Source organism: Ornithodoros turicata, chromosome 5 (genome assembly GCF_037126465.1).
Source record: "Ornithodoros turicata isolate Travis chromosome 5, ASM3712646v1, whole genome shotgun sequence".
Taxonomy (NCBI): domain Eukaryota; kingdom Metazoa; phylum Arthropoda; class Arachnida; order Ixodida; family Argasidae; genus Ornithodoros; species Ornithodoros turicata.
In genome coordinates this window covers 4,107,474-4,135,322 of record NC_088205.1, presented here as the reverse complement: position 1 = coordinate 4,135,322, position 27,849 = coordinate 4,107,474, and the positions used below count along the sequence as shown (strand labels likewise).

The 27,849-nt window shown below is 44.1% G+C and overlaps 1 protein-coding gene across 1 annotated transcript in view; it reads right to left on the bottom strand.

Moving 5' to 3' along the window:
• Positions 1-27,849, bottom strand: part of LOC135393811 (cell adhesion molecule Dscam2-like) — a 306,350-nt gene that overhangs the window by 127,746 nt on the left and 150,755 nt on the right. The window contains exon 3 of the mRNA XM_064624091.1: positions 27,511-27,672. Within this exon, the coding sequence (XP_064480161.1) occupies positions 27,511-27,672 (162 nt within the window). The remainder of the gene's footprint in view (positions 1-27,510; positions 27,673-27,849) is intronic.

The following is a 27,849-nucleotide window of genomic DNA, read 5'->3' as shown; positions in this document are numbered from 1 at the left end:
AAACTGGAGGACACAAGTAGGTAGTGTACGGTAAATAGAAGAAGCACGGTTCTTATATGCTTACGGCGACCTGGAAGTTGCAAGCGTGAATAACACTCCTGGAAAAAAATGTTCATAGCTGCTGTTCCCAGAAATCACGTACCTATAGTATGTGTATTTTGAATAAACGTTGTCTCTTGTATGCATGTATCCCTGGAGTCCTCGAAATAGACTTCAGAACGTAGAGGGATTAAGTTTTATCATGGTCTCGATGGTCTTTTTTTAAGAAAAAAGGAAAAAAAAAGAAAGAAGGAAAACATAAAGCTGGAGGGTGGGGCGGTACCGAAAACCGAAACGGAAACGTAACGAAAACGAAAGCAACAATGGTGGTACCGAAACTGAAACAGAAACAAATAAGGGCCAGTAACGGAGGTGGTAACGGAAACGAAAAAGATTCCGTTTCCTTTCCCTGTGTGCCACAAGCTGATCCAGGAGGCTTGACATGTGAAAGCACTGAACGATATAAAAGATTATTTAAGCACGTAGTGTCCTTGAGGTAGTTCGTCAGTGCACACAGTGCAGGTTGCAGGTTGGTATTATTGACTGTTTGATCGACTGCCTTGAGTGTTGAGTAAATTTTCCCATAACACGAAGTTTTTTTTTTGATTGTGTGTTACCGCCGCGAAGCAACTGTGGCTGTGAGCGGCGTACAGATGTGGACAGACGGAGAGAGGACAGCAGGAAGGAGTGGGGGACAGGGGGATTAGTATGCGTCCTGGGCCGACTTCAGGGGGAACTGTGCCGACATTCGTCTGGAATGTCTTCGGAAAACCCAGGGAAAACCTCAGACAGCACAGCCGGCGGTAGGATTCGAACCCACCACCTCCCAGTCTACAGCACGACCTTGGTTACCACCAACCATAACACGAAGTACGATAGCATCGTGACGTCATCCACTTCAGAAGAATCAGATCAGGAATCAGGATCAGGAACCAGGGCTTATAATGTTTTCGGAATCGTTACCATAAAGATCCTCCAATCTGCTAAATATCTTCGAGTCCTTGGAAACCTTCTAAATCTCCTTACTAGACAGCATCAAAGAAACCTCTCCAAGCACTGTGACGCGACATGAACACAAGAGTCCCCAAAAATTGCGTCAAAGAAACGTTATCGTATTTAATACACACACGTGTGACAGAAACGGCATCGTGAGGACGCGGGCGTAATGAAACATGATGGTCACTTTGGGTTATCAGTCGGAACCGACGGCTAGTGGAAGATGCATGATGGGCATCGAATCCCTCGGCACGATAATAGTACGCGCTGTTACGCGCCGCTTCATCACTGTCATTAGTTCAGGTGAACGGTTCTCATATTTTTGCTTTCACTCTGAAAATATGGCGGTGGAAGTGACAGGGTAAACGTGGCAATGAGTTTGCATTCCCGTGGGGCATCATTCATTAGCGGGTTCTAGTACATCGTAAGAACTCTATGAAAACGATACCATAAAGGGAGTTATCAAATCCAAGCTTCCCCTTTCCCCCTTTTCCTTCCTTTCCTCTTTTTTTTCCTTTGTTCTAATACACCCCCCCCCTCCCCCAAGCTTCATCATCGTCATCACCACCACCACCACCACCACCTCGAAACACGCTCAGTTGCGAGAAGCAGATGAACAAGAAACGAACATTTTGGACATTGATTGACTGATTTAAAGAAGAAAAAAAATAAAATGAAGATTCGGTTTCACTAGTGTGAGTTAGTGTGAGGCCGGCAAGTCCACAACACTTGCACTAGATACATTGGTGGAAGACTCCTGGAATGATGTTGCTGCTGCTGATGATGATGATGATTTTGCTGGCTATTCAAGATGACGACAATGGAGAGGATGATGACGCGCTTAGTGGTGATGCCCACAAAAAAAAAAAAAAAAAAAAAAACGTTTGCAAATACAGTGTCGTCACAAAACATTTGATCAACAAAGCCCACAAACACCCGTAGTACAGATCCAGACAAAAGTTTATGGAACACCAGAGCGACGTATTTCTTGATCTCAGCGACACCTTAGCGGGGAACGGGAGTGGACAGACTAACTGAGAGGTGCGTCGAGTACCCGGTCACCTGCCCCCTTTCCCCCTTTCTTTAACTTTCATAAACATATCTCCCCCCCTCCCCCGATCACCTGTTTGTAAGTCGATCTGCTCCTGTTTGCAGCAACCGTGTCGCTCAGATGGCTATACAGGGTGAAACCCAGGGTATATCCCAGAAAACGTGTTGCATTGAATTATAATAAAAAAAACTACACCACCTAGGGTCATGCAGTCAATGGCATTTGTTCTTACTGGGTTTTTGCCACCTCCTCATGTGAATGTCGTGCAACGTAAGTTTAATTATGTCAATTTTTGCGAGCATAAGTTGGAAATTTGCCAAGTAAAGGTCACCTTTTTAACCTACCAAGGTGAAGAGCGTGTCCAATTACCTCAAATTAACGATAAATGAAGAGGGATATACAGGAGCTATCCCATCGGAAAAAATAGCCGAACATCATGCTCTACGGGGCTCCCACAGGATAGCGCACGATGAATTTTTCAGCGCAATCTTTGTCAGTCCGACGAAAGGAGGTTGGAAACGCAGCCCACCCTGGCATCGCAGAAAGAGATAACACAGGCACGGCTTATCGCGTCCGACTTTCGCTGGGATAATGTTTTCCCTCTCCCTATTTTAGGAACTGTTACTTTTTCTACTATCACTCTGTGGGCTGGCTTTGTAACCTCCTTTCGTCGGACTGAGAGCGATTGCGCTCAAAAAGTCATCGCGCGTTATGGTCCGGTGCTCCGAAAAGCATGATGTTCGGCTATTTTTTATTTTTTTCGACGGGATAGCTCGTGAATATCACTGTCAATTAGGCACGCTCTTCATATTGGTGGGGTAAAAAAGTGACCTTTACTTGGCAAATTTCCGAGTTCAGTTCGCAGATATTTACATAACTAAACTTACGATACATGACATTCACATCAGGAGGTGGCAAAAACTTAATAAGAACAAATGCCCTTGACCGCATGACTCTAGGTGGCGTAGTTTTTTTTTATTATAATTCAATGACACGTTTCCTCGGACACCCTGTATACACCACTTCCAGTGTTCTGTAAACTTTTGTCGGGACCTGTACAAAAACTTGTTGTCTGCGTCAATGTCTCGGAAAAATGTCAATGTCTCGGCGAAGAACGCCCGGTGCCTGGCACTGGAATGCCAAGGGCCCAACTACTTTTCGAAACACTGAACGGACGGTTGTCCACTTCTGTCAGCTCCGACTATAGTAGAAGGCGACGAGCTTCGGTGTACCGTACGCAGGACATCAAAATGTGTTCGTCATCATCCTCCACAACACCTCATATGGGGCAGTTTTGGGGAGGCTGCTTTTCCGACCATATATAAAATGCGACCACTATAGGGGACATTCAGACGGAACAGGTGGACTAGGGTGTCCATGGACCGAGGAAGCAAGGCTGGGACCGCGAACGAAAAGCTCGGGTCTATACTGATCAGCGACGATCTTCCAGAATCATTTCGCCATATGTCCCTGCTGCGTCTCTTAGTCAAAGTTGCCAACAATAAGTGGGCGTCCGAGGGGTGAAATACACCTTACGAACTGGACCGGACAAATTCGCCCGGGGGGCCGCGATGCATCCACCGCGTCATTTCCAGGTATATGCAGGAATGGCCAGGTTATCCACTGAAGGATTATGCCGTGTCCCTGTGCTACAAACGCGTTGTAACTCTTAATGGCGTCTTGTACTGAACGTGTCTCTGCGTTTGTCATTCCTGCTTCAGTTTCCTTTTTTTTTCTTTTTTTGGTCACACGAGATTTTTTTACACAAGCGCCATGCGGGAATATGGGCTCCCAAAACGTATACACAGACAATATATGGACAATGGTTAGCTGAGAGAACTGATGTTCTGAGGCTGGAACAACATAAAAAGGACAAATACGTACAAAGCCTCAAATAAGGGGAGGTATGTTAGCTTAGCTCAATTGGTAGAGCCCCCTGGACAGGTAATCCAGAAGATGTGGGTTCGACTCCCACAGTTGGCTAGCCTTTTCACTGACTGCCATCCTCCATCGTTAATGGCTAGCCGGCAGGGATACTAATGAACGTGTTGTATCTTGCAGGTGATAGGTGAAAATAAGTCATCAGGTGGCTGTTGTAATAGCTTCAACATATTACGCGTAACCATCGCGAGGACGTTATAAACTTGCGATTGCAAAGCTCTGCAGCCGGTTTGTGTCCCGTCAAATTTGAATACTAATCAACTGTTAGGTATTCTCTGTGACCCAATAGGGTTTCTCAATCAATCAATCAATTTATTGCGCTCCCAAAAGTCCCATACGGGCGTTACATGGGAGGAGTGGGTTACAGTTTCTCACTAGTTGTTGCGGTCGCACAGATATGTGCATGTGTAGTCCGTGCTGCGATTCGACTTGCTTGATCCGAAGCAATTCTGTTACCCTAGAACCACAAAGTGCATTGTGACACGTTGCTACCGACGAGGCATAAATCCTTCATTAGCATCTTTACCCGAGCAGCTTATGCAGTGCGTTGCGTTTAGTTTGCATGACAAAGAACCTAGCACGTATGTGCCGTCGCGCGCTACAACATCAACAAGATGTTTTTATAGTGATCATTATTATTGCTATTATTATTATTATTATTATTATTATTATTATTATTATTATTATTATTATTATTATTATTATTATTATTATTATTATTATTATTATTATTATTATTATTATTATTATTATTATTATTATTATTATTATTATTATTATTATTATTATTATTATTATTATTATTATTATTATTATTATTATTATTATATCAGAGAGGAAACGGGAAGTGAAATAATTAACACTATGGTAGTTCAAAACATACATGTTTGAGCATAAATAAATAAACTTTTAAATAAATAAATAATGCTAACACAACTCAGCCTGTGAAACGCAAGCCGCTCCTTTTATGATATTTGTCTCACCGTTACATACCACTACAATGTAATCACTAATAGAGAAGTCCTGTTGAAGCCGTGTCCCTGTAGTGCATGCATCCATGGTGTTATTCGTGACTGGAAGTATTAGATTAGATTCGATTAGAAATAGAAAGAAAAAAATGGAAACGTAGGTTGCGCTGGTGCGACCAGCTGTTCCAGGACGCTTGACGTGTGAAATCACTGAATGATTTACAATATTATTTCAGCACGTATGTCCTTGAAGTAGGCCGTCGGTGCACACAGCTCAGGTTGCTGGTGCTGCCTTCGCCAGCTCCCCAGTATCTTGTCAACACATAAGGGTCGGTTGTCAAGTTTCGCGAGGGCGTTCTTCAGTGTTCGCCGACTAGAGTCGAAGCGTCGGCAGGTGACCAGCACGTGCTACGCGTTCTCCACAGTTCCGCAAGTTGAACAGTTCGGTGATCCAACGACACCTATCTGATGAAGGAACGCTGCTCTCATTGTTTTCTTTTAAAAATCAATCAATCAATCAATCAATCAAGGAATGCTGCTCCGAACGGGACGTTGAGTCGCAGGCGATGGATGACGGACTCCAATGGCCTTGGTGTCTTTGAAGGGAGGCAGTAGGTGCAGCTGGGGTGCATAATACTTCCAGACGCGCGAATGGACTGGAAGCATTATTCAGCACATTATGCACGTATTTTGTAGAGTTGTGTGTAGTAACTTTTTGACGGTATAAGGTACAGGTCCCGACAAAAGTTTACGGAACACGGGAGTGGTGTTATAAGCTGTTATAAGTTATAAGCTGAAATATCTTCGCTACAATTTATGCCTGGCATTTCGACAGAAGCCCCTTTTGCGAAGCCCACCCGTAGCTCTCGTCTCAATAAAATCAGCTGTGTTGAAGCGAAAGTCAATTTTGTTCCATTTCCTTTTGGGTTGTTTCGAACGGAATCAAAAGCCAAAACGCATTAGTACAGCACACATGCACGGCTGCAGACGATCCCTGCAAGCTTCATCCGTAGAGAAACGTGGCATGTGTGTGCGTATGTTAGTGAATAAACGCGCATGCGTTGCTAATGAAGTCCGATAGGGCTACGGCTAAAGTGACGGGTAGCACGCCATTACGTGCCTGGTTCGTGTATTCATGCTTGGTCACGATACATAGAATCGATGGATCGGAATGTCAGCACGCATTGCGTGCAGCCACATCAACTGGGGAGTTTCTTATTGCTTTAGCGTATACAAAGCGCGTGTCAGAGTGAAGAGCGTTGTCTTCCTTCTTCTGCAGTACGTAAGATCTCTAAGGCTGTAGCTGGCTGGGTATTGTTCCACGAGACGAATGTTCTTGTTTCTATAGGTTGTTAAGGCACAATGACCGCACGAGAGCAGGGGCTGATCGAAGGTCTCTTTAACTTCCCTATAATCGTTAAGACTAACTACGAGAAACTAACCTGTTTGTTCGAGGTGTAAATTAATTGAATACCGTACCACCAAACATAAAAAGCGTCAAAAATTGTTTTGAATTTAAAAAAGTAGCGAAATATTTTTTTGCTGTCAAAAGTGTATAAAGATTAATTTAACCATATATATTGCATATCGTAACATTACTGATTTGGGGCCTAAAAGCGTGCAGCTGTATATAGTGCGTGCATTGCTATTACATGTGTATTATTCTTGTGTATTGTTTTTTTTTTTAATCTTTGCATCGTTTTCGTGGCTCTTAACTTTGTATGTCACACGCGAGACCCTTTAACCAAGAAACTTTTCGCTCTGGGTCCTTCATCTGTATGGACTGCACTACCCATTAAGCTTTGTAAAGTTTAAATAAATTCAAATTCAAGTGAAAATGGATGGGAGAGGAAGGCAGACCGTACCTTCTACAAACGCAGACACGTAACCGTATAAAGACAAAATCGTTGGTATTACGAATTGAATCCGGGGGAAGTTTGAGTGATAAAACCATACCTGTAGTTCAGGCTTTCACTAAAAATGACGAGTTGATTGATTACTTTATTGATTCAAAGAAGAAATGCTTCACAACAGCCGGGTTATTCGTTTACCATTTTACCCGTTGGTATTTCCGACATGCAACCGGGCTTATGGACATTCTGTGACTCGCTGAATGTGTGCTGTGTGTGGCCCCAACGATTCCGCGACATCTTACACTCGCTCGGTCGAAACGTTTGAACTACATGTTGAGCTCCATCATTTTAACGCTCTCACCTGTTTGTACTTTCTGCGTGTAAGCGTACTGGAGTAGTCAGTTCGGCTTCATCCTACCTCACATCCCAATTTTATTTCTTTATCGTATCACCATCACCATCACATTTTCTTCACCTGATTTCGTTGTTGCTCCTAATGTATTCTATTGCCACTTAATCAGTCTTCCTTCTTTTTTTAATTTTTATACTTTTTACCGGGTTTCCTTTCTCTTCCCTTTTCTTGATTTTTTCACTTTTTTTTTAAATCGTCCAGCACCCTTATTGTGCCACACTGCTTCGAATAGAAAGCACGATTGTGACACCAGAGAGCGCGAGAATGCATATGATTGATTGATTGATTGATTGATTTTAAAAAATGAAGATGCATGGATGCATGAATGCATATGAAATCAATATTTGTTGATTCGATTATAGATATGCACGTTCAACAAAAACAAAAAAGAAAGAAAAATGAATTTTGCGACTTCCATAATAAGTTTCCCCCCCACAATATTTGTTTTTCCCGCTAAAGCAATACAGGAAAGCGAGCACCGCACACCGCTAGCGCCTCCCCACGCAAGACTGTTTGTGACGACTGGGTACCTTATAATACGCGAGCTGCTGTCAGCTCCTCTTTCAAGAAACGCCTCCGCACACATATTACGTACAAAGTAAGAACCTGATGAGGTTCACGCGCACTCTCGCGAAAGACTCTCTCCTTTTCAAAACCTTTTGTAGCTCCCCGAAAAGTAAGATACGCAAATGAAGGCAAACTCACGGCTGGGCGAGCTCGCGAGAAAACCAAAGAGAGGGAGAGAGGCGCCGGAGTCATAACCCTAAAGGCTTCGCGGGGTCGAATTATAGCCTGGCTTTCTGCCAGTCGGAAAACCGCTGCTGCAGTGGGGCGCTAAATCGTCGGTCTTGCAAAACAAAGGGTTCCGTCGGAAAAGAAGCGCTCCTGTTAGTCGAAGAGACCGCGTCCTCTCGGGTGGAATGCCCAGGGAAAAAGAGGTTTTTACAGGCTCTCGGCGAACCTTCTTCGAGCCGTCCAAATGGCCCACTATATGTGGCGAGCTGCTTTCTGTTTTGTCATTATTATTTTTATTTTTTTCTTCCAAAGCATCAGCGTGCCTCTGTGTAGGGATAAGGGGAACGAGCGAGTTGGAAGCAGAGAGGGATCGCAACTAACGTCTACTTGGTGGCGAGCAGAAAAGATGAAGGAGAAGCCAGTGGCACTGATAGATGCTTCTCCGCGACGCCTGTGGTTTTTAAAAGTGGAGAAGCAGCAGATCTTGCGGCACAGGGAACGTTTGGATCGCTGTAGTTTTCTTTTCTCGTTATTGTTTGTAAGCAGCGCGAGAAGTGCGAAGAAAGAGGGTATGATTTTATACCTGGTTTAGTGTTTTGTGTGTTTCACTGTTCTCCGGTGAAGCTCAGGTGTGCTTCTTTTGAAAGAAAAAAAAAATTAAACAGAAATTTAAAACATATATGATGGCCTAAGTAATTTTCTTGTTCTGCTTTCTCCACGCACACACACGACTAAGATTGTAAGATAGGGTGCGTCATAAAGAAGTCGACTTGAACGCGGATGAACATTGCTTCAAGCTTCAAGCTTCAAGGTCAGCGTACGGAGGTTAGCGTTGCGCATGCACAACGCTAACCTCCGTACGCTGGCCTCCTTAAATAATCCGCCGGTTCCCGTCTTCCGTCATTCTGTTTCTGCACTGATGATGTCTCCCGTATGGGGGACGAAACGTCCGAGTAAATTGTTACGACATTAAATAATGATATCCTTTGGCTGGTTGGTGCAACATATTTGGTAAAAACTTTAAAGACCCCCAGTGCAAGGGTGAACCCAGAAAAGACAACACGAACACTGCGCCTATTCGTTCTGTGTTTGTCTTTTCAGGGTTCTCCGACACTGGGGAGTCTTACAGTTTTTACCAAATATATTATTATTTTGTAGCGTCAATACAGTGTGGAGTTACTTTCATCAAGGCTAAACCGTAGTATTTTTTTATAAATCCAATTCATCACGTTTCGCGAAGCAACCTTCTTAAATTTCACCAACGATTTCTCCTGGCGCTCAAGTGCAAAAATCATTCGTTCAATTCAGTTTGTTTTGAGTGTAGTTTATTTCGCTGAGCAGCAGTGCGGCAATCCGGGACAAAAACTCGCTCAGAGCAGCATGACAAGGTACTGGGCCCTAGACAAATGGCATTGGGTGCTGCAAATCCAAGATGCGTCTTACACCTTCGCCGCTTCCGCCTTTTTAGGCATTTCAGGTAAATAAATGAAATGAAATGAAACACACGGCACTCTGCAACGACGTCTTGCGAATTATAAATTCCATCCGCGCAAGTGCGTCTTATCCTTTTCTCGCAATTTCTTCTCTTTCTCATTTGTTGCTTTATATTTACTCAAAGTTTGCGTGCGGGACATACAGTTTACTTTGGGCACCCTCTATGAAGCAATAATCCGCTTTCGATGTGAAAGAAAGGGCGGCAAAAACTCGGTATGGGTGAGCTTCCGAAAATTCGGCGCACACTTTGCCGAGAGACTGCGGATTCCTTTGCTCTAATCTCTAAATATATGCGGATTAGCGGTAATGGATCGTGCACGCTGCGCTAACCGCACTGAGTAAACAGTGTGGCGCGGTTCGAAGCGAAGAGTAGCTACTCTGCTTCAGAAGGGCGGATGTTGTCGAAAAAATAAAATAAAATAAAGCATATCGAATGGGGAAACAGGTGCAGGAGGCTGGAGATCAATATCAAAGACAGGCAAGTTGAAGAAGTAGAGGTGGCTTGGACGAAGTCTTATCTTCAATATCAGGGCAGTTCGGAATGTTATCGGTTATACGCTCAGCAGCTATATGGTCTCATACCAACGAGAGCAGATTTCGTCACTCTTCCAGTTCGGAATGTGTTTACGCGTTTTAAAGGTCGTTATTGGACCCTTGTGGTTGTTTTTGGGGACCTTACCAAAAATAAAGTTATTATTATTATTATTATTATTATTATTATTATTATTATTATTATTATTATTATTATTATTATTTGTGAAGGTCAGAACCCCTTAGAGGACAGAAAAATATTGGATCTCTATAGTTGCAAATGTGGCACTGCCCGTCATGTTGTACTTAGGTGACGTAGATTGTTCAGTGTAACTAAAAAAAAAAAACAGAGTCAGTTGGGGAACACTTACAGTTACTAGTCCTAGATTATAAGCACTCCCGCATTTAGTTCCCTGATCCTGAAATTTATTTCCCCGCACGGCACATGAGTTTTCCACTGACACTTGTTTTTTTTTTTTTTTCAAATATAATTCCGAGCTCATGGTGTCGGACCCGGACGCAGAGCGTTGTTGTACTCGGTAACATCGTTTCGTCGGAACATCATACATACCATCTGCGACGTTGCAGCCTGTTGTGACATTTACTCTCCTCAGAAGTGATGGATGCTTAACTTTTACTGCAAATATGACAACCATTCATGAGAGTTATGACTTGCTATTGCTCTGACCTGTCGCCTATCTACCTATAGCTCACTGTTGAACTTTTGGCGGAGAACAGAATCTCAAAACCTACCGCATCATACGGTGTCGTCCCCCCCCCCCCTTACCCCCACCCCCATTGGATTGGATATGAAAGAAAAATCCCAATCCTCACTCAACAGTTCCCCTTCTTTTTAACCTTACGAGGAGAGCATCTGACATCTTCCTGAATATCTTATTGTAAAAAAAAAACGACTCTTTCGTGCTGATATTTCGTGAGTATTTTATTACAGAACCTTCGTCAATTAGACAATTACAAATTTGTTAATGTAAAAACAAGGCTGAGTTGCATTTTGTGCCTCCGTGGTTTCGTTTTATTTTCCCTGTTTAAAAGCAGCTTCGGAGCCTGAGGTAGCACGTGATCTTTTAATACGTCTCAATGCCCTGGGTCTCCATAGACATGAGAAAATATGTGTAACGCTGAGTACACTAGTGCTAATGCTATGATTAGTCTGATCGTTACTAAATCATTAAAGGCGTACGTCCTAGACTCGTCGGCAGAGTTCTGGTGGCGCAAGATCACACGCGACACCCTATATAGTGATGTGGCTCAGAAGTAGCCCAACTGAAAGCAAACAACGTGGCACGATAGCTTTTAAATAACATAGTGAAGCGGATGCATGAAAAAAAGCACTTCCAAGGAAACTGGACACGTTCAAGCAATTTGGCTCCCTAACGTGCTCGCCGCTTTATACACGAATGGCTTTCAAATCCAAAGAAAATTATCCGTCTGTTTCTTACGTAACTCATAAATTACGGACATTATTGCCATGAACAGGCTTATATAACCTAGACGCGGCAAGGATATTACTGTGAGTGCAGATCTATCAACTTTGGCGCGCACTCCATGAAGGGGTATGTGGAAAGGAGGACGTGTCGGCTGACAGTGCCGATATATACACGCAATAACTACCGTAAGACAGGCCTATGCGCGGCCATACATTAGACGGGTGGCTTTGGTGTTCAAGCAGAAAAGGAATCAAGCTGTAGACTGGTGACTATACGCTACCGAATCGGAAACTGTGACAGCAGCCTATGCTCCAAATGTGGCGTCGTAGCGAACATTGAGCACGTCCTAATATGTAGAATGTAAGCTCTACGAAACGGAGAGAGGCGGCAACTCTCTGCTCAGATGAGTGGTGCTAATCGCCAGAGGTTAAACCTGGCTGCAATTCTTGGCCCATGTCAGAGCCATGTGCAACACCGTCGAGGTCTTCTGATGTTCTTGGAGTTCCTCTTGGCTACCGGTTTGTTCCAGACGCTGTAGGGTCCTCCGCTGCATCTCAAGGACCATTGGCTCTTCTTTCATGTGTTTCTTTCTTCCTTTTGTGTGACGTAGCGCTGCGCAGCCAATGGAGGGGAGTTCAAGAGTTGTACTTGCGCATAACTTCGTTTTCATATTTCACATCTCATGCTTCTCGTGTAATGGGGTAGTGTACTGTCCTCAAGCGGTGAATCACCCAAGGCCATAATCATGATTTATTTGTTGTTGTTGTTGTCTCAACAATGTAGATGCATGTAGTACATATGTCGCACATACATAGATACATGTTTCTTCATAGGAGGATCTAACTGGTGCGGATGAGCGCGAAAGGGAGTCAAAACTAGACGACCGGCTTCCAAAAAGACAAAAGGGTGCTTTTGTAACACCTACTAAGGTGTCAACGTTTAGGCAACAGGGTCGTTAGTGCCGTGTCAAGCTAGCACCACTGAACAACAATAACAATGTGCGGGTTGGTATGCCACTGCTGGTTTCTTATAAATCGCCGATTGGATAATAATTCGTGATTCGTTATTCCTTAACGAAGGCGGAGCTTCCGCCACAACGTTCACAGTTGACGTCGCAATACACGTCTACGCTAGCACTCGAATATACTGCTTTTCAATTGATTGATTGTTTGAAAGAAAGAAAAATTTAGACATGTCAATCAATTAGTTACTTGTTTGCTTCTTATTTTCTTTGTTTCTGCAGCGTGTGCCTTTTTTTTCTGTCACTTCGTTTTCTCGCCCCTTTCCACACCCGACATTTCAACTTTCTGCACACGTGGTCGTCCAATAAACCGCACCTGAACTAATCACGCCTTTCTAGCATTTCACCACCAATGCTCTTCAACTTGTGGTTGTTGATACACGAGACGATTCACTTTGACCACCTCCACTAACACGGTCACACAACAGCGTAGCAAGCAACAGCTCAGGAGGCTGATCATGCGACACCACAATGTCAGCGATGCCACGCAGCGGAGCAACAGAAACTGCCGATGTCCCGCCCGCACTAAACGGCAGAAACCTGCACGCAAACTGATACCCACTATAGGAACGCAGACACGCGAGATGCAGGGAAGCCAATTCTGGACATAAGAAGGGTACATCTATTAACTAAACTGCGTATCTTTCGCTTTCTCCCCAATTACGGGTAGTGATCCCGACGCTCCTTTTTCCTTGATGTCCCCAGAATCTTTCTCGGGAGACACGTGACACGTAGGACCGCGAAACAACGCCAGGCGGGCTCCGATTTCCGACGGGAACGCTCCCGTTTCCCGGAGATCTTTTGTCCCAAGAGAAGAAAGCGAGAGCCCGCGTCCTTTTTTATGTGCGCACTGTCCTCTTTGCTTGGATTGGCTTGGCTTTTGCTTACTGTTGGGGTGTGTTCTGCCTCCTTGTATATCAAGGAAGGGAGAAGTGTTTGTATCAACGTTCTCGGGTTGGCAGCCGAAGATAAGGGGAGGATGTAGATGAAGCTCGAATTGGATTGGAGGCCGTTGGAGCCCTGGATAGGAATAATGGTGACCGGTACGTCCGGTAACTCGGTCGTATAACGAGGTGTGAATAGTTTATGATGGGAGGAATGAAGAGAAGTACCATTGGCTAAGGGGGAAATGGCTTTTCGCCGAACTTTCCATTTTATCTGCCTTCTTTTTGCGGTTTCCGGTTTCTCTCTAAGCCCAACAAAGTCATTATTGCTGCGCAAATCGAACATCATTCATGTCGTACGCCTCAAGGTCATTAGCCACGCAATTAATTAATTAGATTAATTAGATACCGCGGAGAGGAAAAATAATCAGTCAGAGTCAAGAGTTAGGAGTAAGTTCGAAATTGCGGAAACGCTCTTCGTCTTTGTTTATAGACTCACCGGCTGTCTCTATGTATTTGGTATTTGAATGAATCATACGCTGATTTTATATTTATAGATACTTGATAATTCGTGGTTGACAACGCAGGAAAATCTTGATCTGGTTCTGGTAGACGTTTGCTAACACTAATATTATTATAATATTACTCTAACGTTTCGTATTGGCAAAACTCGTGTAGCTTCCGTACGGGCCACAGTGAAAATTTTAGCATGACAGTTACAGAGATCTTTCTAGTAATTATGCAAGGTACAAGAATACCCTGCCACCAACCAAAGCTCATTTCTAATGCTCTATGGAGGCACGCATGAATATGTCCTTTGAAATAAATGAGCATGCTAGGCAAACTGCGGTCTTTGATTTAAAAGTCATATTTCAAACTTATCCCAGTGCCGCGGGTTCCACCAAAGTTCTATTAGAATTGTTTAGTAGTTCCTACGGATGAAGGATTTGTTCTCCTAAATAAGCTTTTACATGAAAACAAATGACACAAACTTTCTCTACACTGTGCCCGCAACAGAATAACTTTGAGAATAATTTCGCAGAAGTTTCGATGTAGTAATGCCTTATGGATGAGAAGAAACCTTCCAAACATTAAACATTATTGTTTACAACATGTTAAAAATGTTTAAACATTACTTCCCTAACGTCAATTCACGTTCATACGAGGTATTACAGTCAGGATATATCACTGATTGTAACGCAGCTTCATTATATTCATTATTTTTCATTCAACAGAGTGTAAGTTAGGTTGATGTTGCTACAACTTTTCATGTATACAACTAAATAGCATAATAATGGAATCCATATAGACACTCACAGAAATATCGAAGCTCGTGTTATCACACTATGAATTCTTCCAAACTTTAGTATCGCGTTTAAATGCAGAAACTAGAGCTTTATTTTTTTTTCCTACAGCAAAATTCCTGTAGGAGTTGTATTGCTAACTGTATAGGACAAGATAAGCGCACGCTTGCCCACATCACGCTTCAAAGATGGGAGTTAGTAGAGTTAAAACTTGCCTTTTTCTACCTTTGATTCAGTAAGTAGCATATTTCTGTAAAATCAGCAATGTCAACTTATTTACCGATAAGTACAAGAAATCATCCAATAAGTTACAGGGCGTTTTTATCCTTCATATATTCTTTATAAATGGATGGATATGAGAGCAGCATAGATTCCGATTTTGCGGTCCAGTAAAACAGCCAGGTGGACATCCTCACTGCCATATCACTCATTATCGCAAATTCCTTCATTAGCTTTATATTTAGGCGTTTCGGCAAAAGTGAGATAGCAGAATGGAAGACAATCCCCGTTCAAAGTACATAATTGTTTTTAAAATCTTGAAACCAGCAAGTGCGTTCGAATAATAAATCGTTTTTTTTTCCTTTAATAATCCGTAATAAATCTTCATATCCCCGCTCCCGCGCGCCTCAGGACCGCTTGACCTTCTTCGTCAGGGGAGGGGAGGGGGGATATGTTTAACGCTGATAGAGAAAAAAACAAGAAAAAGGGCTTATCTGGGCTAATCGGCTTATCTGGGCTGGCAAGCAGTAGGGTAACCGGAAATTGGAGTAGATTTACACGTATATGGTGTGTCAGCCTATTTGCCTGTCGACATGCTGCACGTGCCGCCAAGCAGTTCGTGATTGATTAATTAATTAAAAGAAAACCAGGGAGAAATTGTCTCCTGACTAGTTCTGCTACTCCCAAAACAAAACAAAACAACAAACAAACAACCCAAAACAAACAAAAGTACATTCCCCATCCCCAACAATAATTAGTGTCGTAGCAGTTCGTCTTACGAGCAGACCAGCATCGCCCACTCCAATCGTCTCCCCCATTGCTCCAAAGCACGTGGAATAAGCCCACATCTCCTTGCACTTCTGGTGCGCTCGGTTTCGGAATAGCAAACTTCGGTTATGGGTGTATCAACATACCCGCTCGCTTAATGATTTTTTTTTAAACAGAATTTGCTTTCAACGACGGTTGTCTCTATTCCATTCTGCTATCAGAGTTTTGCCCTAAAGCCCTTAATTATGAAGTTAATGAATGAAGTTTAGATAATTAGTCATGCAGTAGTTACATGCTTTCTTCGAGGCGGTGGTGCTGGTAGTGGTGCTTCTGAATGAGCGAGCCGTTGTCGCATTAACCATAAAACTCGTTAAGGCTGGCTGCTAAGACAATATTACGTCGAAGTAGGCCATGCCACAAATATGTGCCTGCAGCAAAAGTTTCCGAAGGAAGAAAGGACTATGAATTTAGGAGAATTTTCTCCCACTCCTCTAAAAGCACCCTGTATATACTTGGGCCAAGGCGACTACACCGGACGAGACAACAGACACCGACGTCGCACACGTGATGTCTCGTCCTGTGTAGTCGCCTCGTTCCAAGTCTGTACCAGGCGGCCCCAGATATTCTGGGACCCTGTATATAACCGGGAGTAGATTTGCACGTACGGTCATCCTTTGCTTCTCATCGTGCACATTACTCGCATAGTATCTATTGACGAGTGCGGGCCGTTTGCTCTGTCCATTGATGACAGCAGCAGCAGCAATGTCGGCATACGCACGAGGAAGGCCTGGTGAAATGACTAGAGCAAATGTAATACTCGAAAAGGTACCGGCTTGTATATAATACATTTCCTCTGTAGTTTACGTTAGGCGTCGAATGTTATGACAGTAAAATTTAACCCGAAAACAAGCACACGTTCACGAGCTTACGTATCTAGTTTAGAAACTTAGTATTTCGGTACACAAATAATCTCATAAATAAATAAAGTATGTAAAGTAAGTATTGCCAGTTACTGAAATCGAAATCTGGACAAATGTAGGATTCCATATATGTACATAGTGTACATTAATTTTGATAGCGTTTCGTCCTGGAATTACGAATTCGGGCTGTACAAGGAGTGTCTAGCAAACCTTGACCTTTAGCCTTCCTTATTACTGGGTCTGTTGCCAAAACCTCCGCGCGTTATAGTCGGGAGAAGGGATGTACTAAACGATCTGCGCGATCCCAATAAGGCGAGATAGGAAAGCAAATGAGAGACCCGGTGAAGGCGGAATTGCATTCGACGTTGATCTGGCGTCTGCAACGATAGCCATTCAATATTAAAGGGTAGGCAAATACTTTATGGTCCAGTATGTGTTACAACGAAGGGTCGGTTGTTACCGGTGTTATTTTCAGTATAATTCATCTGAGGACGCAATTGTAGTACCTTGTGAACTGTGTTTTGCTGAACACTAACGAGGAATATTATCGGGCACGAGTTATTGTCCATATTGTATGCAGGGCTGACGATAATGGGGCGGGGGTGAGTATGGCGACCGCCTTAGGCCCCGCGCTTGCATATAGGCCCCGCGCACGAAGCCTTCAACCAGGGATTACTTTTTTTTTTTAAATATCAAGTATGCCCTTAATCGCACGCGCAATCTTCGACGAAAACAGGAAGGAGAGAAGAACGTGTTATGTGCCATTCCGTCATGGGATGAGAAAAAGTCCCACTTTTAAGACAAATCCGCCAACCCTGCAAGCTACACCGAGGATTTCGCACCCTTCTCTCCTGCTGCCATTTCCCGTACTACTAAAACCCTCCCCCTGCGAAAATCTTATCATTTCTCATCTTTTCATTACTGCTGGTGTGAAACAGGCCCCGCGATGTGCCTTTGCCTCAGGCCCCGCACACCCCTAGCACCGGCCCTGATTGTATGCTGTCCTTGTATTTCGTTTGAGACGTGGAGATTAAATGTTATTACAGTAATGAACTTCAATTCTCGCAGGTAACAGTTCCGAATACTGAATATAGACTTATGGGGCAGAATCTGCGTTAATACGCGTCATTGAACTTTTCTGGATTTTGGATTGGATTTTCTGAACTACGCCTCGCAGGAACAACCATCCACGCAATTACATCACCACCACCACTATCATCAGTGCTTGCATTTTGATGCTTTTCTTCTTAATGTCTTTTCCTGTTTCGCTTCGCTTGGTTTTTCACCATTTCTAATATGCCATTATGCTCTCCCTCAACGCAATCACCCTCGCACTACTTCAGCTCTTAAAGGGTTTATAGATTTGTATAGTTTTCCCTTTTATTACTTTTTCCTTCCCCTTCCTCTTTCCTTCCTTCCCCACCCTCCTTTCCCTTTATTTGTTTTACATATAATGACGTGCTCTAAATAACGCGTCCTGGACTAGCAAGTCCCATCTCCATTTTTCTTTTCTTTTACCAATCAGTAACGCAATCAATTTGAAGGGGGTTGCGTGTCCGTTTCGTCTCAAGTTATTTCGGATCAATGTAAGATGCAATTATTTGCATCGATGTGAACCATACGAGTCACAACCCCTTTGATGCTTCGATACCTGTCGCCACTGCAGGGCGTTATAATCTGTCTGCGCGTATTCAGCCTTCATTTTACTGGCCTCGGCATTGCAATACACTAATCTACCGCCGAACGAGACGCAAAAATAAGAACGTGCCTCCATCAGAGTTGTACTCTCTTTAACACCTCATTAAGTCCCTACGCGGCGTGTTCTCAAAGCAGGCGGACGCGATCCTTAGCGAATGTCCTCGCCAGGCGCCTTAAATCCCGCGGGCTAATGAAGCGTGAGTGCAGGACGTCCCAGAATTGGCATGAGAGACATGTCTTCGACGTCGTCTCACGCATTCAGATTAGAATCGTGCCATTGAAGGTCCGAGCTCGCTTAGTTAACATAGCTGTTGAATAGTTACCTCCAAAGGGTATACGCACCCGAGCACGATGCAAGGTAGTTCGTACGAGAGAGAGTTAGTCAGACGGCTTATTCCCTTAACGACAAGAACAACTTTGTTTTGGTGACGACGATTGGGGCGTTTCATCGCCAGATGTAACACTCTATACCCTATTACTCACACTAATAGCGTTAATGAGCCTTAAGGGCGAAACGCATTGGACGTTTTCTCAGCGTCAAAACGTCGAGCGTACGCCATGGCCTTGCGCACGCGGCGAAGAAACGCCAGCGAGGCGACCACCCGAAACGCATGGGACACGTACGGAGCGAGTGACGCGCGCCACTGTTGCTATATTCGTCGACCACAAATATCTGTTAGAACGTGCAGCTGCTCTTTTTCCTGTGGTTCCTGCGTTCCTTCATTCCAGATACCATTAAAACGTTCACGTAAATTTAGTGTGATGAATAATGTCCCAAAAAATTTATGCGAGCTGCTCATACGCCACCTTGTCTGCCGCACGACGGCCATGGTTCTGTCTACTTCTCGGAAAACGCGCCCAGATGTGCGCGAATATCTGTAGTCGACAGATTCCGGCGTACGCCCTCCGCGCGCGTTGAAAAACTGGTTTTTACGAGGTCACACGCACATCGAGCGCGCGCGCGTCCTGAAAACGTCGGAAAAAACGCTCCATGCGTTTAGCCCTTTATAGTGAGGCGTGAAGTCGCACTTTCCCAAAAAGGTTACTAGCGCTTTTGGGGCATAGAGCGTTGGTGGGATAGACGTGACAGTGGACGAAGCAATTTCGTCATAGTGAGAGGGCGACATCCTATAGCCAACGGCACCTATAGATACACAAGGCCTGCTCATTCCCTCCTTTCCATCTTTCAATGAAGAGTCAGAATTCGTCTGCTATACTGCGATTCACCGTTCTGCGAATTGAAGAACCCGCAAATGATTGCAGCTCACCTGGAAGCTGCAGACCTAAATATTTAGACAAGAAGTCCAAGACGCTTTCCAGAAAATAAGTTTTGAGAAAGGTTGATACCTCTTCGGGCTTTTTTTCCAAGTTTTCTCATTCAGTACGCGGGGACGTTCAGTCACAACTCGCAGGCGACGGTGGTTCGTCTTCATGGCCACGGCAGCTGAAAGCCCGTTCGTGATTCGCTACGGCCGTTGAAAACATGGTCCTGATTGGCTGACTCTTAATTGTGACGTCATGGCGACCAGTAAGCAGGCTTTCTGTATATCTAGGTGGTGTAGTCCTGAAAGGCTGGTGTGCAGGTAATGGAGCAGGGTGCGTTCTAGATTTTCCAGGTCGCCGCAGTGACCGCATATTGGAGAGTCAACTTGTTGCAAGCCGCAACGCCGCTGAGCTGTAAAAGCCACGTTGAGTCACATCCGATGAATTAGTGGCAGCGTCCTGATGAGAAGTATTCCGTGGCATCCGGAAAGCAAGCGTTGTATCTACCCTTGCAAGCATAGACATGAAACTGAGAACATAGGTTTCCCATGAGCGGGAAACAAGGGGTGCCATTAATCGTCAAAGCACGGAAACAACGGTCACCCCTCAGCAGTGGTGCTTGGTCACCCCTCAACTCGTGCATCTGCTAGACGAAAGAGTTGTTTTTGCGGCTTTGTCAGCCTGTTCATTCCGCACAGCACAACGATGAATTGGAACCCGCTGGAGAACTAGCCTGTGGCCCGCTTCGTATAGATGCCGACAAGCCATTAACACATCCATCAGGATTATGTCCCTGAAGATCAGGACTTATGCTTGGACAACAACACGAGACTTCTCGGAAAGCTACTCTATAACTATAACGTAGAGAAGACTAGTAAAACACGCGCTCTTTGCCTGGTATATTCTGTGCTGCGTTCTGAAGAATACGTGACACCTTCAAGATTTCGAATGCACCGTGACAAACGCTGTCCTAGATTATATGGTGAAAAAATCGAAGTGACTAAGTCGATATGACGATAATCTTTTTTATTCTTTTCTCTTTGGCCACTTTGCTTTATGTAACTGACACAATCGCACAAATACCAGATTGTGCGGTACCCTACCCCATTGCACGTGGAACATTATATGAAGATGATCAAGGAACAATAACTACTACTACATGAATGACAATGGGGTGAGGAGATTCACCGCAACAATTGCGGTACCATACGCAGGAACGATGAAAACAGGTGCTTTAAAACAGGAAGGTTTATTGGCAACCCTGTGGGACATCTTTCAAATAAATATTGAAAGTTAACAAAAACTTACGCACCCAGGTATTAACATATCTCCCTTATACACGAGACGCCGTTCCAGCCTCGGCATTGCTGAGCTTCTCCTGCTTCTAGTGACGACATTTGAAAAACCGCAATCAGGGAAATAACGCTGCTTCCGCTCAAACATTCCTTCAGACACCTCCATTTCCTGAACCATCTTTCCTGCAATGTGCCGGAGGCGTCGTTAAAGAAAACGACGCTGCTTTCTCGGTGTAAAAGATGGATACGAAAAATGACTCTATCGATAAGAACGTAATCATAATCCACGAACCTACTGCTGCGCCATCGCCCAAGAAAAATGCCGCACACATGCGACGGTCGTGCGCGACAAAGAATAATAAAAATAAAGAAAAGAAAAAGGAAATAATGGGTCGATACCGCCCTTCGTTCACTTGTTCTTGTTGCGGGCCTGTAAAATTTGTTTCACGGGCTTACGACTCTGTTCGGAGCTCCCGTCCGGGGAGTATTTGAACAAAATACGAACTGTTTGGGTCTCCTTCCCAAAGTCTGCGGTGATAAAATTTCTTATATCCCAAGATATTGCTGAGGAAGAAACCGGGTAGGTATTTGCTGCTCCAAGCTTTTACGAGTCGGAAAACAAAAACGAAAAAAAACGCTGAGGTACACACGGCCCTCAATCCTGAGCCAGTCCAAGAAACTTAGATATTGGAAGGGATCCGCAATGTGTACCTTTCCGACCTTGTACATTGCAGGACTCTCATTACGATATGTTGCTACCAGTATATGAGATTTTCCCTCTTCATCCTGTTGCACGGTCCTACAACATTATTAGTTTCAATCCGGCAAATATCTTAAATGATTACCATATGTGTCTCCTATTCCAGCCTTCGTAGTGCCTTTCAAGTTCTATCTGGCCAATTCCACGTTTTTCTGTTTTTCCGTATTTCTGTGTCGTTTTAAATTCCACGTTTTTCTGTTAAGTGCGGGCGTAGATATCGACGTCACTTGAGGTTTGCAGCACACGGCAGATCTAAAATAGTTAGGTCTGTGGCGCGCGCTGCGATTACTCTTGTGCTTTATCAGTGGTTCGAGCGGATCATGTGGAGATCAGACTTTAATATCGCCAATACAATGTGCTCCCTAGAGCCAATAATGAAAAAATTTATGAAAAATACTTGCGTTAATTAGCCCCCTCATCGAGACAAAATAGGGCTTCCTAGTAGCAGCTTCGTCGAGTAATCCAATGGCAAAAGTAAAAGCGTCCCAAGGGAACTCCCCTTTTTATGAAAATTTGTTGCAGATAAAAAAAAAAACACCCTGTATAGCATAAGGTATAGGTCAGAATAACGAGTACGACTGCTCTATTGTCATATCCGCAGTTGGGAGATCGATATAAGAACAGTTGGTTCTGCAACAAAAAACAAAAAGAAAACATGAACAGGTTGTGCAAAAAGAACAGCTGATGATTAGCACAATGCGAAAACGACTGTTTTACTTCTCTTGCATCCCATTCGCCAATCAAAGCGCCACAATGCCCAGCTTAGCCAATGCCCAGCTTAGCCATGGAATGGCTTTTGTGACTAGAGGGAGCCGAACCGAAAGCGAAATCACGAAAATACAAATGAACGTAGGAAGAACATGGTGCCTTGGACAGACTTTGAAACAAGGCAGAATGAAGGGTGGAGCAATCGATGAGGAGATGCTGAAAGCAAACGATTCCGAAAAGAAAAAGTGGAAAGCAGTCCTCGCGGTAGTACCTGATGCTATCTATTTCTGCCTCGTCTTGAGAAACTCGTCGGCAGATGTTATTTGGCTGGCCTGAGTGCTGTATTTTTCTGAGTGCTTTGGATCTGGTTAGCCTTCACAATGAGGACTCCGAACGACACGTTTCTGAATTCAAGACTGGGTGGAAAGGAGTGTCATATTTCTGCCCTCGCATCCAGAACGAGATAATTCGTTCACTTACAAGGTAGTGACGTCACGGCGCAATTGGAGTCCAGGATCCGTAGAAGGAAGCACTATGGTATGGATCGTGGTCGAATGCACGCCGGATGTTCACATGTGTGACGTGCAGAATAATCATAAATCGTTCATCGTTGTAGTGGATGACGCTAAAAGTGACGTAATGACGTTGTAGTGGATGACGTCCAACACGCTTAGGTAAACAACGAGATTTGGCCGAGGCAGACCAACAATTAGGGACGACACAGACAAGTAAGCCTCAAACGCCCAGAAATTAACGAATGGAAACAACTCAGGGAAAAGAGGTGCTGACGCCAGGAATCGAACCTGGCAGGAATCGAACCGCTTAGGTAGCCTGGTTTCACAACAGAGTTCCGAGGAAGGAAGTCACAAAGTAGAACACAACTTGGGTGATAGACGGCCAGTCACCGACTAGACCGATATACAAATTTGGGATATAAGTTGCTATGAGCTTGGAAAGGTAATGTTAGCAATAAGATTACTAAAAGTGCTAGCGAAACATCATGTTAGCATCAATTCCAGCAGAGCTACATTTTCTTGTAAAAAAAAAAAGAAGAATAGAACATCTGGTTGATGCGTTGACACCACAAAGAGGGTAAGGTAAGGTCGAAAACGGGATAGCAATATACTTGTTTAAGGCTACAAATGCAAAAAAATAAAAAAATAAATATTTTAATGAGCTGTGAATGAAACGGTTGTGTTGTGTTCGTTTATTCCTCCGCGTCCTGCTCCCATGCCTAAGTACAGCATGAACTACCCAGTCATCGAGTCCTTGCACAATGTAAAGAGGTTCGTTTGCGTATCTGTGCAATAAAGTCCGTGGCGCATCAAGAACTGTAAATTAAGAAAGCCAAGGAAAATAGTTGTATCTTCAAGGGTTTCAATCACCATGTCTCGCAAAACCTTTCAAAACTATATTAGAGTTTTTCGTGCAGACCAATATACGAAGGCCATACGTCGTTTAACTTATTTGAAGTCTTCACGCGGCTTCGAACGGCTCAAATAAAAACCGAACCTTTCTTCTTAAAGACACTTTACAGCCCCAGCGGATGACAGCCAGGAACGCTAGATCCCATAAAATAAGCTCCCTGTTGATAAATACATACCGAACGAAATAAGCAAACCCTGCAAAGAAGAGAGGGACTCGAAGACAGATAGCGGGCCAACATCGTCGCGGAGCTCGGCGCCATTTCCCGTAATATATCACGAGGCCTTCTGTGAAGAACCCCTTTTCCATTGCCTCGCCCCGCGCTCATGTTTTAGAACTGGCCTTCAAGGAACAACAAAAGACGGCACTCCGAGGAAGAGGATTGTGACGTAAGCTGCATTTAATGGCTAGCCAAATAGCAATGGAAGATTTCCACCGTAATTGTATCCATGCGGCCCCCCTTCCTCCTTTTTAATGTCCCGTTCCTTCTTTGTGTATCAAAAGAGATCCCAGAGATGATTTATGAAGACAAATAGTCAGTCGGTGAACAGTGCGGTCCACTCCAACTGTGCGGCTGTATTTTCGCCTCCCTTTGTCTATTTGTAAGGAAGAATAGGGCGAGTGGTGGGGGAAAGAAGTCCACTTGGTCCGACGTCTTTCAACAATTAAGGGACAATCGAGAAGAAAGGAAGTACGAATGAGGACAGTGTATTAAGTTTTTTTTTTCCCTTTAGCTCGCAACGTTTTAGAGCACCATTGGAACATACACTGTGAGTAGATGTGAAGGGAGGGGGAAAACCGGAAATAACCCTCCCTCCCCCCCCCAAAAAAAAAGTTCCTTTCGTTTTTTTTTTTTTTCAGACGCTTAAAGGTGGAAAGAAAACTCAAAATTCAAGATGGCGTCTTTCGTGCTGCAGCACGTTGTGAGGCACCTCAGTTTCGGTTTCACATTCAGTCTACGGAGTACTTCGATGTTCAGTGGCGGAAGATCGCCATCGTCATTCGTCGCTTTTGCTTTAATCGCGGTACTCATTGCACTTTTGTAAGATAGTTTGTCCGGGTTTTTCCTGGGTTTTCCTGAGACGCTTTCAGACGTATGTCAGCACAGTTCCCTTAGAAGTCGGCCCAGGACGCACATTCCCCCAGGGCGTGAGTCGTGACGTAGCTCACATACGTGAGGCCGACAACGGCAAGCCCTATCATCACCACCATCACCACCACCACCACCACCACCACCTAGTTTGTCCGCTGTCGATCGAACGTTGGATGCATTTCTCTTTGTGCGGATTGCGAACCCCAGGGAAAGGGGTAAATAACAACACGGAGACATCTCCGTCAAAGCGACAGGTCATCGTCTGGGGAGCAATCCCTTTTCGATTGTGGAGCAATGCGTTTTGCATCCTAACTTTGCACTGCGATGCTCAATCCCCTTGAAATCTACAGGGAGTGAATGTCTGTCAAAGCTTTATATGTAGACAACACAGTGCTCCGCTAACATGCGTAGCGTAATCGTAGCAGCACGGCGCGCTAGCATGGGTGGGTAACACGCTGTATATACATGTCATTTTTTTTTTTCAAATTGTCGGGAAAAAACACGAAATACTTTTTTCCGAGCTCAAATTGCGTTTGCTAAAAGCAACAGTTTATCAACGTGCTCCTGTAATCCTACAAATAGGAACCGTTGTCATAACTCTAAGTCTAAACAGACGCTTCTGTGACGTTTTGAAGATCTACCTAATGAACTCCTTTCTTTTTTTTCCTTTTTTTTTCAATTCAAAATACGTACAATAAACAGGACTGAGAGGGCAAGCCCTAAGTCCTCTTACGTATGCGTGTTTCTTGCTATCGGTCAGCGTTTGGCTCCATGAGGAATATTTTGAAAGTCGCTCTTCAATATGTATGTGGGTCGGAAAATCCTATAACCTCTCGTATCACGGAACAAAGCAGCGGAGAAAGCTGTTGAGAGCTCTGCTCTGAAACGAAGAGAAATGTTTCATCAAAAGTTTCTATTCGACATATCTCATTAGTCCAGGAAGACTAATTAGTCTGGTAGTACGAAGCGATATATTTTGTTCCTCGGGGACATGAACTCATTAACATTACTAAGATATAGAAGAGCATAAACGTTCTCGATTGCACTGGCAAGCCATTGTAAAAAAACACGTGTATACGGCCTCAAGATTGAAGAGCATGCTTCCGTGAATCTTCCTCGGAAAGGGCTGTATGCTAAAGATACACTTGCCTAAAAGAACAACATTTCGTGACCGGTGGTCAGCGTGAATTTGAAAACACTTGTTTCTGTATGTTGCGCGTTTGCATTACAATACGGCTTCAGGATGCGGTAAAGACTGTCTAGAATGCTGCTAAACCAAACACTTTACTACCCGATAACATGTACTTAATAAAACTTGTCAGGCTTAGAACATACTGATCTACATTCATTTACCTGGTTATCCATATTATCTTATCAAAGTTAACCGATTTATGGTCAATTGGTAGAACAGCAAGACTGCAGGGGTGAAGTTCTTGACTTAACACTATGCGCAGTTCAGGGCAAATGCATGCAGTGGAGGCCGTCGTTATTTATTTGTTCTTTGTAACATTGATGCTATAGAAGTTAAGCACACGTAGACAATTCGAGGCAAACAGTGTATCTACCTACATGTGTATTATCCAAATAGTCTATATACATGTGTACTGTTAGAATACGATGTGTACAATATTCTGACCTGAAAAGGTATATTTCCACCTCATGACATATGCGAAGTTCGTTACTGTATTTCACTGCAAAGTCTTTCTTTTTCCTGTGTTGTCTCATGGCACATGTGTATATATGTATATATATATAGGAAGAAAGGGGTTCGGGCGACCGCGAAATTAAATATGTACTAACAAAATATGAGGGAGACAACGAAGATGTAGGAAGTAGAAAAAGGGGGAGTTATTTATTTACTAGTGGAAAGTTAAGGGGGAAGTCAACGTTGCAGCGGAAGCTCCGCCTTCGTCAGGACTGAAGAATGACAAATGACACTTGGAGTTTTATACAGTGCTACAATGACGTCACAATCGGGGGGTCCCGCCACCTGGCGGCCGTCAGCAGGTCAAGTACAAGGAAGTGGTTGAGTCATGTCCGGTGAAGAGGTCATAGTCCGGGAGGTGGGATGGAATCCAAGGGCTGTGGACTGTTGTTGCTGTGTAACAACAGTCCACAGCCCTTGGATTCCCGATTGTGACGTCATTGTAGCACTGTATAAAACTCCAAGTGTCATTTGTCATTCTTCAGTCCTGACGAAGGCGGAGCTTCCGCCGCAACGTTGACTTCCCCCTTAACTTTCCACTAGTAAATAAATAACTCCCCCTTTTTCTACTTCCTACATCTTCGTTGTCTGCCTCATATTTTGTTAGTTAGTCTCTCTGTATCCGTACATGCAGTATCTGTATCCAACGCAAATCTATCATAAGTTGCGTTTACATAAATGCGATAAAAGCGTAGCGTATCAGCTTACCGCAGCACATCCTCTCTCTCCGACAGGGCCATAGCAACCAATCCAGTGATTGGGATAGGAGAGAGGGGGCACGACAACTCAATACGATGCGCTTTTGTCGCATTCATGTAACCCGGGCTATATAGAGACGAACGCGCGGTGGTTGACGGGGCAAAGAGGAGAGAAGGATAACGTTTGCCGCTCCGCTGTCATACGCAGGCGACACCGACGTTTTCCCCGACAAATCGAAATAGATGGCAAGAATAGAAAATCAGAAGTAAATGAGATTCACCTTCGAGGGTCCCGCTGTGAAGCGTCATTCCATCCTCCGTTTCCCAGTAGGCTACGTGGATGAAGTCGCGCACCGACGAAGGCACCTCACAGCGAAGGGCGGCGGTATTGCCTCGGATGACAAACACGTCCGGTGTTGTTACTTCGTAGGAAGAACGAAGAACTGCAAGTAGGAAGAAATAGAGAGAGAGAGAGAGCGTTATCCGGTTATCCGGTCTGAGTTGATCATGATTGATTGTGACAAGTACCTAGTGCCCCTTGTGCCGGCCCATTAATCTGATAGAAGTAATGAGTCCCATGTCCTTTATATCGATTTCCAAAAAGTCACGGTACAGATATT